The sequence below is a fragment of the Astyanax mexicanus genome, chromosome 2, assembly GCF_023375975.1.
Source record: "Astyanax mexicanus isolate ESR-SI-001 chromosome 2, AstMex3_surface, whole genome shotgun sequence".
Taxonomy (NCBI): domain Eukaryota; kingdom Metazoa; phylum Chordata; class Actinopteri; order Characiformes; family Acestrorhamphidae; genus Astyanax; species Astyanax mexicanus.
In genome coordinates this window covers 63,523,816-63,540,191 of record NC_064409.1, presented here as the reverse complement: position 1 = coordinate 63,540,191, position 16,376 = coordinate 63,523,816, and the positions used below count along the sequence as shown (strand labels likewise).

General features: G+C 37.8%; 1 protein-coding gene across 1 annotated transcript; it reads left to right on the top strand.

The window, feature by feature from the left end:
* Positions 1-6,555: 6,555 nt before the first annotated feature.
* On the top strand, positions 6,556-15,669 carry igf2b (insulin-like growth factor 2b). Its single transcript, XM_007228064.4, has 4 exons — positions 6,556-6,905; positions 7,941-8,091; positions 11,040-11,221; positions 12,176-15,669. Exons 1-4 carry the CDS (start codon positions 6,813-6,815, stop codon positions 12,410-12,412), a joined length of 663 nt encoding a protein of 220 aa, XP_007228126.2. The 5' UTR covers positions 6,556-6,812; the 3' UTR covers positions 12,413-15,669.
* Positions 15,670-16,376: the final 707 nt, after the last annotated feature.

Below are 16,376 nucleotides of genomic sequence, written 5' to 3'. Positions count from 1 at the left end.
ACATGATCATAATAAGTTTGAAAATAGAAATATGAGTAATAATTTAAATAAATGAATGTTGTCATAAAGATCAAACCATTATTATATTATATTTACAGAGAAAGAAATAGCAAGATTCTTAAATTCAATACTCGTTTCAATACTTGTTTTTTTCAAGGAAGTAGTGAATAAAATTAATGGTAACCAGCAACATATTTTTTAAAATTCGTATTTATTATATATATTTTTAAATTCTTTAGCATCACATGTTTAAAACATGCAAGTTTATTACATTAAGTGGATCCAGTTACATTTGAGAGATTTTCTTAACTGATACTATTATATATACTATATGCCACAGGGAAATGAAGGGCACTAAATCCTGATAACTGCCCCTGTAGGTTCTCCTTATCTCAAACAGTGCTTCCAGTGCTTCCTCCAGAGCAGTTAAAGTGCCGCTTATCTTTTTGAAATTCCAGTTACACTGTGTTTCTGGACTGGTCAGTGTGGTTGGAGTAGAGTGCTAATTGTCCAGTTCTGTTGCATCAGAAAAGAAAGGCCACCAAGAAAGCATGAGGCTGGTCATACTTTACTGGGCTTCTGGCTTTAGATGGCACAATAGTAGTATTAACACTTAATTTGTTTTTTTTGTTTTTAGATTTTTGTATATTGGATTAATATTGCTTAAGCCCAAGCTTAATATTTCAATATCAGTATTGAAAAAGAAAGTGATATTGTGTCTATTTGTTAGTTTATTTACTGACTCCTTTGTTGTGCTAATTGGCTAATTAGCAATTTAGCTTTCAGACTTCACCCTGTGTGCCTGCCTGCAAGTCAGTGTTGTACATAAAAGATAAAGGTAAAAGAGTGTTAATAGCGTGTTTTTGACGCTGACACCTACATACTAAAGGTTTATTACACCTCATTCTTAAATTAAAGCTTCTCCATTAAACAGAAACAACAATCTTCGTGGCTACACTGTGAGACACACTCCCGCCACCAGATGGCAGTCTATATGCATTTTTGGAAGCAAGGTTTCTGGCAAGTTTTCCCACAGCTATGTTTTAAAACTGCTCTTGATAAAAGACGCACCCAGTAGGCCCCTGCCGGCAATTAAATAACCTTAATGTATATTCACTTTTCCCAAGATTAATAGAAACACCTGGAATCACTGGGCTATTTCTTAAAGTGCCTATATTCCACATTCTCCTTTTCCCTGATGTCTGTTTGACGTGTGGTTTTATTTAACAAAAACATAACTCACTTTCACATGAGCCATTTCCATCCATTTTTATCCACGTTTAAACATTATTAAACTGCCCCGATGCATGTTAATGATCTCTCTGAGCTTTGAGTTATAGACTGGCTGCATGTATGGAGCCTCATTTAAAAAGCAGTTCAGATATAAAACTGTTTATAATCTGTGAATGAGTGGAGCTAAAGCTGCTGTAGACTGAATAGTGGATTTGTGTAAATGAGCTGGTTTTGTAGTTTAATATCTCTGAATGTACTGTGTAAACTGATGAGTGAATGGAACATTTCAAAACTTTACTAATGTTTAAATACTATATAAAACAAAAAATATTTTTTAGCTTAAGGTTTATATACATAATTCAGCTACAATATTAAAGGGAAAAATGGTATCATTGCAATCCTTGCTAGAAATACATGTGTAAATAAAATCTAAGATACTTTTATTTCATGTCTTTACTTTTAATTCGTTGACCTGCATTAAAATGAAACAATGTATACATATTTTAAATATATTTCACATGCAAAGTAATACATGCCTATATATATATATATATATATATATATATATATATATATATATATATATATATATATATATATATATATATATATATACACACACATTTTTTTTTGCGTCGGTAGCTTGGATTTAAATAGCTTCTTATTTATTCATATTTATGAGGTAAACCGTGTATACTTACATTAGAATCACTTTTTAATTTTACCAAATATGTTCATCACACATATAAGTAAGCTGTCTTGCTGAGCAACTAACATACTAAACACACCAGACATACATGTTTGTGAGAATATTACCAATTCTAAAGGGAAAATATGATAATAAATAATCTGAAATAAAGGGAATACATTTAATCATTGCTTTATATATTTAAAATCGTTTATGACATGAAATGTATAGAACAAGTAGATACTAAATTCATAATATTTGGAATGCATTTTGTTTTCTTACAGTGAGATACTAGTAATTTAGTACAGATATGATGTCAAACAACAGATATATGTTACAATAAAGGGGGTAAATAAGGTTCAGTCCAGTCTAGTCTCTGCATTATTACACATGGTTGACTGTATTACTGATCTCATAGCCAAAATGAAAATCATAATTCATATGTTATTATACATTTTAATACTCATTTTTGAGAGCTGGATGTACAATGTGTTTCTCTTGCTGAGAATTTCCCCCTAGAACTAGTTCTTATGTGAAGAATGAATCAATAAAGCTAAAATGAATGACAATGCAGCTGAATGAATGGTGCAGTGAATGATTTATGATATTGTGCTACAAACCTACAGGACTTCCTGCTCACTGCAACTGATGGATGATATGAGGGCAAAGAGAAGAGGTTTAATGTCTTCATAATGGGGCTTCCAGTAACTCAGATCATTGATAATTTATGGCATCTTCAGAGGCTGCGAGGACATTTAGATCCAGCAGGGGCGCCGTTTTAATAGGGCAAGATCAGTTTTTGCAAAACTCCACATTGCACCACAATCTTGCACTAAAAGCAGGCAAAACTAATGCATGTACTGTGATTTAACGCAACGTTTTAAATTAAAGCAGCAAGTTTAATTTTAGATTGTCAATGTTTATGTTTACAGCAATGTGATGAACAGGCTTCCTGTCTGCATACTCTAAACAGTTAAATAAAACTGGGCTCAGTGTTGTATCAGATATGTGTGGACTGTTACATGCAAGCAAATCCTATGCATTACTAATAGTTTTACTTAATAGTTTTTACATGATAAAAGTGTATATCAGACAGTAATCTGTCTACCCACTATAATGACGTGTATCTTACTTATGCAAATTCATAGGACATTTAAAGAAGTTTTTTTTATCTCTTACTAAGGACAACACCTGCCTGCACTGTGTTAATGGCTTTGAATGCTCTGCTTGGAGATGGATGACATTGCAAGGTAGGCTTCACATAATTCAATCAAACCAAATTCAATTCAGGCCCCGATAATTCCTCAACATCCTTCCTTGCGCACTCATCCTGTAAGTGATCTACCAGCCACTATACACTATGTGAGGATCAATAAAGCAGGTAGAGATCACAGGAAATAACAAGGGGCCTCAGGGATAGCCAGCATTTCCATGAATTGCTCATTTGAACCACTGAATCAGTTCATACGTCTAACTGAACTGGGGTGCGTTTCCCAAAACGTTCTTAACGCTAAGTACTTCGTAACTTCGTACTTACGAACAATCTTAAAATTACGAGCGTTTCCCGAAAGCCTTCGTAACTAACGTAGTACTTAAACTCGTTCGTAACTTTACGAGTGGTCTGACCCACTCGTAAATAACTAAGTTCTTCTTAACGTGGAATCCACGTGCAGTTCTGACTCAAAAACGAAAGAGGCCGCTTTTGATCCTTAAAAAAATGCATTTAAAGATGCATTCAGCATACGTATTTATAAAAAAATAAACAATAAAAAAAAGACTAAATTCCAGACTATTTAAATTAATTTATTAACCTGCGCATATTTATTCATAGTATTTGGGTTTATTATATGGTTGAAATAATCGTATTCACGTGAAGACAAAGTTACAATTACCTACAAATATAATTTTTATTCACACATATCACACACATATGGATTAAATTAACGGTTTTCCCCAGTCTGACAGTCGTAGTAGTAAACAAATAAGTAAATATATTTTATTTGGCTTTTTATATCATACAAAATTATACCTTTGTGGCTTAATAATGAAGAACTGTATATAAATCGGTGGTCTAGTTTTCATCTGGCTTTGCCTTAAACCTCACAGACACGGGGGCGGAGCCACCAAAGTGCTACTTAAAGGTCCTTCGTAAGTATGGAGACTTAAGAGTGGCTTCTGGAAACAGTCGGAAAAATGGCGTTCTTAAAGTTAAGTCGTTCTTAAAGTTGTTCTTAAATCCCTAAGAACAATCGCTATCGGGAAACGCACCCCTGTTGTATATAAAATCATCTCCAGTTCTCAAAGTCAGTCCTTCTGTTCTTCACACTTTATAGAGTTCATCTGTGTGATCTAAGTGTGATTAGATCTTTATTTAAGTCCCTCATTTATGTCCCTAAATGGTACAAAAAATTACATATATTTTACATTTACTGCTTCTGTTTAAGGAAAATTATGCAACATTAAATATCTTTGTCAGAGAGAATGCTATTTGTAAACCCTTGTATTTGCTTAACTGTGAACTTCTTCAGGAACAATATCTTCCTCAGCATTTCTATAAATTAAAATCTGGATTTTGACTTGGCCACTGCAAAATCATAAATTTCTTCTGCTTTATTAATTTTTTTTCTTGGGTTTGGTGGGTTTACTGCATGATCCATGTACATTTCAGCTTTAATTCACAGACAAAAAATGCTGAAATTCTCCTAAAGAATTTGCTTATAAATCCCAGAGGTTATGGGTCTATTAATAATAATAAGCCATAATACTGCCACCCCCATGCTTCACAGTTGGGATGATTTTCTTAAACTGAAATACAGAGTTTGGCATGTGCATGGATCATGGGCAGGAATGATCCTCCTGGAAAACAATAGCAGCTTTTTCACATCGCTCATTGTAAAAGAGGACTTTAACTCCACACATAAACATGATATAAACAAATGTATTGGGATGTATTGGGATTGCTCTTTCACTCTCTCATTTAAAATGAGAAGTAAAGGGTATTAACATATTGTTTGTCCTGCTTTTCTTTTGGTAACTCTACTGTACAGGTAAAACCTTCTACAAATAGTAAATAACAGTGATTTATAGTAATAATAGAGAATAATAGTAATTTACTCCACCTTATGCCAAAATTCTGCTAATTTAATCCATTCCAGAGAGCACAGCATCAGTAGCACTTTTCCACAGGAATCAGTAACTCACAGTAACTCACAGGTCATCTGGGATCTCATCTGATTTCTGCATAGCACACTTTCATAACCTTATGTGGCGAAGATCAAACATCTGTGTTATGACCTAACTCTGGCTTGCTATGACTAAGCTATGAAAAATCATGATGTTTCACTGTTTAACCTTAAGAAAATATGTGTCATGTCATAGACAACCTAAAAGATCTTCCTGGACTTTTGACCTCTTTGGACCAATTAATTTTAATGTGAATTTATGGTTAAATCAAACTCATATCAATGTTAAATCAATGATGAATTATGTTTTGACTTTGAATGAAAAATCAACATTGATATTGTGATGATGCTTCATCATCTTACTTTTTAACATTTAATAAAGAATATATTACATTTCCTTTTCATTCTACATTGTACACTCGTACAAAGTACAGTGCTTTGAGGATTTAGTAAATGTAGAATCGTGGACATTTGCAGCTGAAAAGCTTCTTTAGATTGAGGCAAAAGTTAGACAACTCAAAGATTGTTCACAAACTGCACAATCTTGTTTGTTGATGCTGATTTTAAGGTAAACAAATACATTATATTGTTTTTAAGTAGTAATAGAGTCATTAATATATGAGCTGTATTTTGTGTATTTTTAATAGTTTTGACATGATAAATAGGCAGATATAAGCAGAGTAACCTGTTTAATCACTGTAATCATTTGTATCTTACTTATGCACACATATAGGACATTAAAAAAATTATGAATATTTATTGATCTCTTACTACGATATCATTACATTGTTTCTAAGTTAATATAAACGAGAAATGCAGTGCTTTTGTTGAATAGCCCACCTGCATTCAACCTCAGCATTCCAAAATACAACACTATTGCTAGCTTCATGGAATTCTACCAATGAGGTGTGGAGTTGCTTTGAGCTTGTTTCTTATTAAAATAAATAGCAATTTCTTTGCATGGGCAATGCTATGCCCCTATCACTAGCATTGTAAACCTGTTGGGAGCATCGGCTAAAGCGATGTATTTTGGAAGGTGTGCTTTTGGACAAAAGTTTATACTTGTTATTGTGTTTCGCTACACCCAAGTCAATTTCACACTTTAATTTACGTTGATTTATATGTATTTTGGAATCTTTTTTACATTTAATTAACATTAAACAATGTTTCTTTTTCATAGATTTTTCTTAACTACAGGTGACATTATTAGTTGAATCATATTTTAAAGTTTAAGGTGATAATGTGTGAGCTGGCCTCAATCAGTCACACTTTCTGGCTGTCTGTCTGCCCGGATGAGTCGGTTCTCTGAGTCGGATCCCAGGGCTACTGCTCCAGGGCTCTTCTTTTTTTCTCTCTCATCTATGCGCATGCTCGTCCTGTCGGCGGCGTGGATAGAGGGCGGGGCGGACTGGCCAGGGGGGCGGGGCTTGCTATATAATACTCCTCTCTGAGAACTTTTTGCCTGTCGCCTGATTTTTGGGACAGCTTCACACACCCGCGCACGCACGCACAGAGTAACCAACACATACACAAACCACAACGCTCGAGCAGCATCTGGGAAACTACCTGCAACTTTCTTCTTGACCAAATACGACCGCAGTATCCTGTGTGTGCGCGCGCGCGTTCTTGTTTTTTTATCATTATTATTTTCTACCTATATATATTTTTCTTTTTTTGGTATTTTGAAACAAACTTCCAACAGCACTGATATGGAGGAACAGCAGCAGCAGAAGAAGCAGCAGCAACACAGCTACCATTCTGTTTGCCACACCTGCTGGAGAACGGAGAGTGCCAGGAACAAGGTACTTGATCAGGATCTGCGAGTTGAAAGGGGGAGAAAAGTGCAAATGGGGGGCTTTACGGTGGTCGATTTACGCAAATGTGCCTGCCAGCTGTTTAGGAGCGCAAAGATCATAGAAGACAGGAGTGTAAGAAGGAGGCTGACAGCTTATATGGGCTGGAGTGTGGGTTAAGTTAGTTAGTTGTCATTCGTAATAATGAAAAAACAACATCAGCTGCTGTGTAGTTAGTTATGCTAGCTATGTACCCCACTGTCATCTATCTATTTATCTATTTAAAGTCAGGCTCTGTTAACTGTGCGTAAAGATCAGGCTCCTCCAAGAAATCCAGTCCAGCACGAGGGGGCGACAGTACTTTGGCTGAAGGAGCGATGTGGGGAGAACAGGGAATAATATATGCTGAGTGTGGATCCAGAGAGAAACAGAGAGAGGGAGAGCTCAGTCCAGTATTGAGGAGTTAGCAACTTGTTGAGTGTTGTGTAAGAGTGACCAGAGGAGATAAAAGATTTCACTATTTTGCTCAGCACAAGCAGATCTTCCTCCTTTTGGACAGAGCAGAGGTAGTAGTAGTGTCCTGATGTTTGGGAGGGTTTGTGCAATTGTTCATTGCATGTTTTAGCATACAGAGTGCATTTATTTGCCAGTGTGAATGTTTCTGAATGATTTAACACTCGTAGTTTTGGATTACACAGCATTTTGGATACAGTGGATATTTTGCAAGTAAAATATTGTCAACGACTGGGCTTTAAAACAAAAACTAGCACTGTAGCATTGTACTGTGTGTTTGGAACAAATGCATTATGTCATTCCCTTTATATGCAAATACTTTAAGTTTACAAGTCTACAAAGTAATGCATGCATTTATTAGCCTATTTATCACATTTATTAAATGTATTCAGGAAAGTTCTTTAAGTCTTTTACGATGCAAACAAATGCAGTAATAAAGAAATATATGCATGCTATTTAAAATGCATCCGTGCGTAAAGTAAAAAGTTATAGTTAGCTATGTTATTCACTCCGACTTTGCCCCTCTTCCAGGTCAGAAAGATGTCCGCGTGCAGTCGGTGGCTGGTGTGCGCGCTGGCTCTGTCGCTGTGCGTCTTGGATATGGCTTCAGCCGAGACGTTATGTGGCGGAGAGCTGGTGGACGCGCTGCAGTTCGTGTGCGAGGACAGGGGCTTCTACTTCAGTAAGTACGACAGCGTGTTTAAATTTGTTCTAAACAATCCGATACGAAATTCGATTTATTGGCTTGTTTGAGATTTTTAACAAAAGTGCCTAAATAGCTACCTATAGTGCAGCTGTGAAGTGCTGCGCGTTCATGAGAGCGTTGGTGTTGGACGCCAGCGAGCGTGCGCGCGCGCCTGCGGAGGGGGGTGGGGAGGGGGCGCAAAAAAGGGAGAGAGGTGAAGAGATAGAGGGAGATATGTAGAAACAGACAGAGAGAGAGAAAGAGATCTGGCAGGTATTAGGGCGCCCAGCTGTAGGGCTGAGGTCTCCAGCCTTGGTGGCCGTGCGTGTGCTGACTGCGCGCTTTCTCTCTCTCTCTCTCTCTCTCTCTCTCTCTCTCTCTCTCTCTCTCTCTCTCTCTCTCTCTCTCTCTCGCCCTCCATATCTCTGATTGCATATGAAAGGGGACGCGCGCAGTTAAGGCGCGCTGTGCTAAATGAGCCACAATGGCCTGTTTGTTTACTCGCACATTCCGCCAGGGAAAGTAATAGTACCCAAGTGGCATTCCATTCACCTCGCCAGCAATGTTCCCAGGCTGCTGGAAGTTGTTTGCCCCCCTTCCCCCCTTTACGTGGAGGATGGACGTGCCTTATGACAGCTCTGTTACATCGGAACCTATGGATCATTCTAGAAATGGGGAGCTCCTTTTGTGTCTTTCATATAAACACTTTAACCCTTTCAGGCGTGAATTATGTTCAAGTGATGGAAAATAAAAGAATGGTGTTTTCTGCCTGTAATGCACACAGAATAAGACACTACTATTATAATATAAAATCTATATTAAATAAATCTAATTTATTTTTATTTTTAAACATGATAAAAGTTTTCTAAATCACAAAAAAATAGTAATAATAATCTTGTATTACTTTGCCTCATTTGTTCTGTAGTGCTTACATGCCCTAATAATGTCTGAGGTGCTAATTTTTTTTGTTGTCCAGTGCAGTGGGCGGAGTTATGCTACTGTTGCATTGGCTGGTTTATGATCTATTCTGATTGACAACAGGCCTCAATTAGTGTTCTGTGCAAAAAAACAATTGAAAAAAAAAATACAACAAAACAATTGAAAAAAAAATACATTGATGTCCATTGTAATTGAAGCAGGATCTGAAAGGGTTAAATAACTTTTTTTCAAATGAAAATATATTATTTTGAATAATACCACTAGGTACATTGATTACAAACATTTTGTACTAATTAGCCCAGCTTAACCTCCCAGTTTATATTTTCATCATACAATTTTGCTTTCAATATTTTAAGTCTGAAACTTTTTTGTGCCTTGTATCTGTAAAATACATAAATCCAGTAAATCTGCAAATAATGCTAATAAATGAAAAAAAAAAAATTCTGACAGAAAACATGACAGCCTGCATTGCGTTTAGTGATGTTAGTCTTAAATGGAGCTGCTTGGCCATGGGAACCCATTCCATGAATCTCTCTGCACTCTACTGTGCTTGAGCACAGGCCCCCTGACTTTTGAAGGTCTGTGGTGATTGACTCTGTAGAAAGTTGGTGACATCTGGACACTATATGCCCCAATCTGTTATAATATCACTGACAGTTGACTATGTACTATTTAGCAGTGAGGAAATTTCACAACTGGACTAGTTACACAGATGACATCCTATCCCAGTTATTCACTAAGCTCCTGAGAGTGACCCATTCTTTCACTAATGTTTGTATAAGCAGTCTGCATGCCTGGGTTTTTGGTTTTATATACCTGTAGTCATGGTAGTGACTGGAACCTGAGGTCAATTGTTTTAATGGGAGAGCAAATACTTTTGGCCATACACTATATGCCAACCATATCTCATTATTTTAGATTAACCGACAATATCTTATCTTAATTATTGATTAAATCTCTTATTTTGATGAGTTGAGTGAATCTCTCTAGCAATATTTATTAATATTTACACAATAACGTGGTGAAAACCCATAAAAAATTCTTTTTAAATGTTTAGCACATGGAGTTAAGGCAAAATATCAACTCTATTACTCTCAAATCTGTTAATGGTTTACCAGAGTTGACTGATGAGTATTTAAAATGTAGCTGTAATTCCAGCATGGGCCCTACTGTATGTAAAAACGAGATAATGCAACACTGACAGACAGCTCTGCCATTTGTTGCTTGTTATCTCATTGATAAAAAGTGTGTCTCTGTACTTATCTCTTTCTCGCTAAGCTCGTTTAAGTCCCCCCTCAGCTTCTCAGAAGAGGTCAACGGCATAACTTTTTAAAATATTTGTCATCTTTCTCCCACAAGCATTGACAAACAGACAAGGCCTTTGTGTTCATTTGGCCACAGAGGCCTAACTGCCCAAAGAGATCATTATCCAATTTAGGACAGTACAGTCCCCCCTCCCCACAGTTCCACTTACCCTCAATCATGATTCCCAACCGACAGTCAAATCCTGACCATTTGGAAGTTTCCCCCTCTTTTTGAGACTTTTCTCCCCTTCGTTCACCTAAAACAAGGGATATCTCCAGATGATATCCTTGGTTTTTAATATGTACTCATCCTAACACTCTGTTGACCTTCAACTTTTCTTTCCAATGAGGAACCATGTGTGGATGGGTATGAAGTGTATGAAGTTGGCAAAATGAATGTCCAGTGGCTCAATTAGTCCAATGGATGTCCTAACAAGATTAGCCCCAAAGAGAAAAAAAAAAAAACAGCCAAACAAACAAACAGAGCTCTTTGTGTACCTCAGAGCACAGTCTTCAGTCACTGTTGCAAGCTATTTAATTTCTGATAATAATCATCACATGCATACAGCCGTATGTGTGTGCTATGAGGCCTGCTGTCTGTTGAGGTATTGCTTTAGCTCTGAATCTAGGCCTCTCTGATTAAGCCTTGCTCTCATTCCACCAACAAACAACTCAAAGCCATCTCTACTTCTTCATCCACAGGTAGACCAATAAGCAGAGCGAACAGTCGGCGTACTCAGAACCGCGGCATCGTGGAAGAGTGTTGTTTTCGGAGTTGTGACCTTCAGCTGTTGGAGCAGTACTGCGCCAAGCCCGCCAAGTCAGAGAGGGACGTGTCGGCCACTTCCCTTCAGGTCATATCCATGATGCCAGCATTAAAACCGGTACGTAAAACCAGCAGTGTGGAAAAAACATCACCTAATCGCTCTGACCATCTAGAGTTCAGTGCATTTCTACAGAAACCGCACGTCTCCTCATGTGGGACAAAAGGAAAATATAAACAAGCGTAGTGAAATTGGTCATTGTAAGCAAGTATTTCCTCAAAAGGGCTGACTAAGTGGAAAATGAGAGGACGGGCTGGAACAGAGGTCACTCACAGGTTTCTTTAAGCAGGTAGTTAACCTCATGACAAGGCTCTAATTACATACAGGAGACTCTTTTTCTGTAAAACAATGAAGATTGGCCCACGTTTTTTTTGTGCTACATTTAGGGCCAATCTAATTCATAACAGCCAGACAAAACAGACTGTTAAAATTCCTTCAGCTTTCCTTTACTCTCATTGTCAGAGAGTAGAGCTTTCATGTCTGGGTCTTTTGTTTAACTTGTTTGTTCTGGGGCAGACAGTGGCTTGAAAGTTTGGTTTGAGCTGAGTCATATTTACTGTGTTAATAGCCTTGTGTATTGGGGAGAGAAGAATTTAGATTAGGTTTTTGTTGTGACCCCCCCAACTTTGTGGACAGCAGATGTCTTAACTATCTTAACTGAATGTTTTTGTGGAGCTTCACAAAGGTGCAGTCTTAAAAATAAAGCTGCTACAAAGGTTTTGAGGGGGCGATGCCATAGAAGATCCTTTTTTACAATTCCATTCTTTAAATCTTTCAAAATATGTTCACATAAAAAAAAAGAAAATAACTTGTTGGACGAAACAATTTATTCTATAGCATCTCTCAAATATATATTTGTAGCAGCTTTATTTTTAAGAGTGTACAGAAAAGAAAAGCATGAGAATATTGGGTAGAAACTGACCACTGCTGACCACATAATAGCTCAGATATAAAAAAAAAAATAGTGTTGGAATAGATCTTGAGTTTGAACACTAATTTAAATTTTCTCCTCAGGATGTCCCAAGAAAGCACGTGACCGTGAGATATTCCAAATACGACCAGTGGCAACGGAGGGCCGCCCAGAGGCTACGGAGGGGCATCCCAGCCATCTTGCGATCCAGGAAGTTCAGGCGGCAGGCGGAGAAGATCAAGGCCCAGGAGCAGGCCAACTTCCACAAGCCTCTCATCTCGCTTCCCAGCAAGCTCCCTCCAGTATGGCATCCCACAGAAGACTACGTCAGCCCCAAGTGAATCCAGGATAGTTTGCACAGAGTTGGAAAAGAGAAAAAAAGACTAGGGGATCATAGCTTTGTATCTGACGTCATTTCTGTGGCAGTCCTCTATATCCCTGCATCCCTCCCATCCCCCACACACATGTTCGCACTCTTCCAGTCTTTTACTCTTGCTGTTTCATTCACCACCACAAAAAGGCACATCACAAACGAGACTGAAAAAAAAAGAAAAGAAGATGACGCTTTGGCTGACTGTAATCGTTTAGGTGGATCCTAAAAATAAGGAAGAGGAGCAAAGGAAGAAAAGATGAAGAGAGAGATACGTGGCTTGCGAAAAAGGTCAAGAGGACACCCCTGCAAAAGTGGTTTTGTCGGTTTCGGAGGACATCAAAACTGCTAGCACGAACAAAAAAAACAAGCATTCCACAACTTCCTCCCGAGACAGAAGTATCTCTCAGCTAGACCTTATTCTTTTAGTTACTTTGCACCGCTAACTATAAAGGGACATCCACACTGTAAGGAATTGTTTTGTAAAAATTTAGATTCCTGTTCCAGCACCTTCTAATCACAAACAAAAAGCAGAGAAGAGTCTGCAAATTGCACATTGCCACGGATTACGTCAAAGTTCTTGTTAAGTAAATAAAAAAGGCACTATTTTTTTATGGACAATGAACGTGTAGCTCAAAAAATGTCATGGTGCTAGCTTTGTGAACGGACTCAAAGAATAGGAGGTTGGAAAGCACGTTTTTTTTTCTTTGAATAATTATTAAACTTTCCGTTTTAAGGAAAGTGTGACTTTTACAAGGAGAAAAAAAGAGCATATCGGCCGTGGCAGTGCGTGTAGAGGACGCCGCCGCATGCAGCTGTGTCTGAGTGATGCATGGGGTTAAATCATGCAGCAGTCACGCTGTGTGCCCCTGGTTCCACTGCTGTCACTGCGGTCAGTGGATGGGAGCAGTGTGGGGACAGTAAAGGGATGACGTAAAGGCCTGGACTTGGAGAGCTAGTCTCTGTTCTACCTTGGCTGCAAAAGCCCTTGCCTTGCACTGCAGGAAGTGGGAGTTAAGGACTTGGAATAAGTGGGATGATTTTTTTAATTTTTATTTTCTGTGTGTCATTTCATGAAGATGTTTCAAGGAAAAAGGAAAAAAAAGACCTGTTCATTTTCTGGTACCGTGACATTCCTGTCGTTGCAAAATAGGCATTTTTTTGTCTTTTCTTTTCTTGTCTGTTTTTTTTTTGTGATATTTTACAGTTCTGAAGGCACAAATATCAATTCAAAGGGAAAAAATCGCAATAATGTCAACTAACCTTTATTTTTAATGTTTATCAGTAGTATTCACATGCTTTTGCCTGAAAACAAATACTTGAATATATATATAAATATATTATATAAAATATGAATATGAAATATAAATATATATATATCTATATCTATATATAATTAGTTTCCAGGGACATCATGTTATATTCTTTTAGTCTGAGCTGTATCTTGCGTAATGAGCCGCCAAGCTTTTGTTTGTTTGTTTAAGTACAAATATGGGCACTGTATAAAGGCATTATTTATTTTGTTATAAAAATATATATATGAAAAAAATTGGTCCAAATACAGTAATATACGTAGCACTGATGCTCAACTGATGGATTTTATTTTATATGCTCTCCTTTTCCCATTTTACTTGTAATGCTTGTTTTGTAGATGCTTTGTACCAAAAATATTTCTTTCTTTTTTTTTCCTTTCTGTTTTGCCACGGAGCTATTTAAAAAAAAAAATCAATATTTTAACAGCAGAAGTACCCTGGATTGCTTAGGCATGTCATGTCACAAAAAATAGGCACATAATCTGAAGACTCTCCGTCTTTCTCCTCTCATGGCTTCTCTTGCATGGCTTTTTGATCTGCCAAATGGATTTCTGTTATTAAAATACTCAAGCTTGACTTTTATCACACCAAGTTCAATATGCAGTGATTGTACTCAGTTGTACTCAACAGACAATAATTTAAACCAGTTCATGTGGACTGGAAATGGAATCGGAGCTGGCGATCTGCCTTTTGTTTTGTTTTTTTTGTTTTTTTTTAAAGTGGGGAGGGGGGTGTTTTTTGCAGTATGTATATATGAGTAAATCAGCGTAGGAGTTGTATAGGAGTTAAGCGTTTGTCACATGTATTGGATTTGAGTGGTGTTAAAGTAAAAGTAACCCGAGTCGTAAGCCAGTAGCTGTAATGAGGCGTAATGGGGGAAACGGTCTCTTTGCACCACGGGACAGCTTTGTAGTGGAGTCACAGATCAGTGTAAAGGGCAGCGTCTAGTAACACGGTTATCCTCCATGGCTCAGCAGCGATTGACAGGGGAAGTGTTCAGCCTGTAAGTGAGCACTGAAGGGCAGTGAGGTGATGCTTCCTCATCGCTGCTGAGGTCACTCAGAGGGGGTGCTTTATTATAATAATGGATACGTCATTGTCTGCCTCCCTCTGACTCTCTGTCTTTCTTCATCGCCCTACATCCTGCCTTGGCTGGAAACAGGTTCCTCCTTCACTCATCAAGGAATACCAATCTTACTTCATTGCTAAAGGGCTACCTAACTGAACCATCTTCGACGCAGTGTTATACTCAGGAAGAAACGGTTTATGAGGATCTCATCCTCACTCGAGACAGAGAGCAGAGGAACAGAGAGCCATTAGGAGCAATCCTGTGTTTTATTCCCCCACTCACTCCTCAACTCCTCGGATATTTCCCACGCTTAGACATGGAGAAAAATGGAGAATGAGCCAGTACTACTTTAACAGACCATATTACATCACTTAAGATCATGAAGCCACTACAGAATGACTACAGTCTACAGTATACCACTCTGCATTTACAGTCTTCATCAGTAATCTGTCTGGTTATCCATATCAGTTGTGTGATAAAGCAGTGCAATTATTATTATTATTATTATTATTATTATTATTATTATTATTATTATTATTATTATTATTATTATTACATCTTCTGGAGACATAACAATCTTTTTCTACTTCCTGCTAGGACTGCATCCACTCTTTTTTTATTTTGAACAGGCTACTTTCTGTGTGAATGGTGTAAAGAAAAAAAAAACGTTCTTTGCGCTGAAATATGAAGGGATCCTTTGCCTGTCAATGCAACATATTAGTGTCAGTAGCCCACTCAGCCTGTGTGTATTTTTATTGATTTAACCTCTGCACGCTAGAATGTCCGAAATGCACAATTCATGTACTTTCATTTTTAATATCAATAAAGAAAACATTTTATCGAATACACCTTTTAGTAATGCTGATATTTGTAACGTATGTGTGTGTGGTGTGTGTGTGTGTGTGTGCCTTCACGTGCGAGAGGCCCTTTTCTGTGTACACATTTTTTTGAAGATCTTTTTTTGAGACCGTTCCACATCGTAAATGATTTAGTAGATCTCCAGGCTTACAAAGACTATCCTCAGTGCTGCTTTTAGCATCTTTTCTGCACTGCCTGGTCGCTGATATGCGAAAGTGTGCCAACGAAACAAATTGCACTAAAAGTGTGACCAAACATTCACAGAGAACCTGACATGGGAATGTTCCGCACGGCACGCGGCCTGCTTTGCACGCTAGGGCTTGGCTCAGAAAACCTCCAGTACAGATCAAGTCAAGCAAGAACTCTCAAAGATACACAGGGAAGGAATAAAAGGGCTCATACCTCTTTTTACACACACGTGCACAAAGTCATAGGACTGCAGTGTATATCATTATTTGATCATTAGATCGCCCACACCTATACAAGTTGAGGTGTTATCATGTGAGTAAGGTTAAACACTGACCACTGATGACATGAATGGTCTGATAGTGGAGGCCAGATGGATGGAACATTCCATTTCTAAAAGTATGCAGGAATTTAACATTTATCGGCCCACAGTTCCACGTGTGTACCAAGAACGTCAAAGTCCTTATGGATAAATGTGTTCTCTTGGTGGCCATCTTTGCAGTAACACC

Bases quoted from the DNA above. Each gene is read 5' to 3' on its own strand.
- igf2b (XM_007228064.4), top strand. From the start codon at position 6,813: ATGGAGGAACAGCAGCAGCAGAAGAAGCAGCAGCAACACAGCTACCAT. The intron at 8,092-11,039 runs GTAAGTACGACA...CTTCATCCACAG, and splicing joins GGACAGGGGCTTCTACTTCA to GTAGACCAATAAGCAGAGCG. The intron at 11,222-12,175 runs GTACGTAAAACC...TTTTCTCCTCAG, and splicing joins TGATGCCAGCATTAAAACCG to GATGTCCCAAGAAAGCACGT.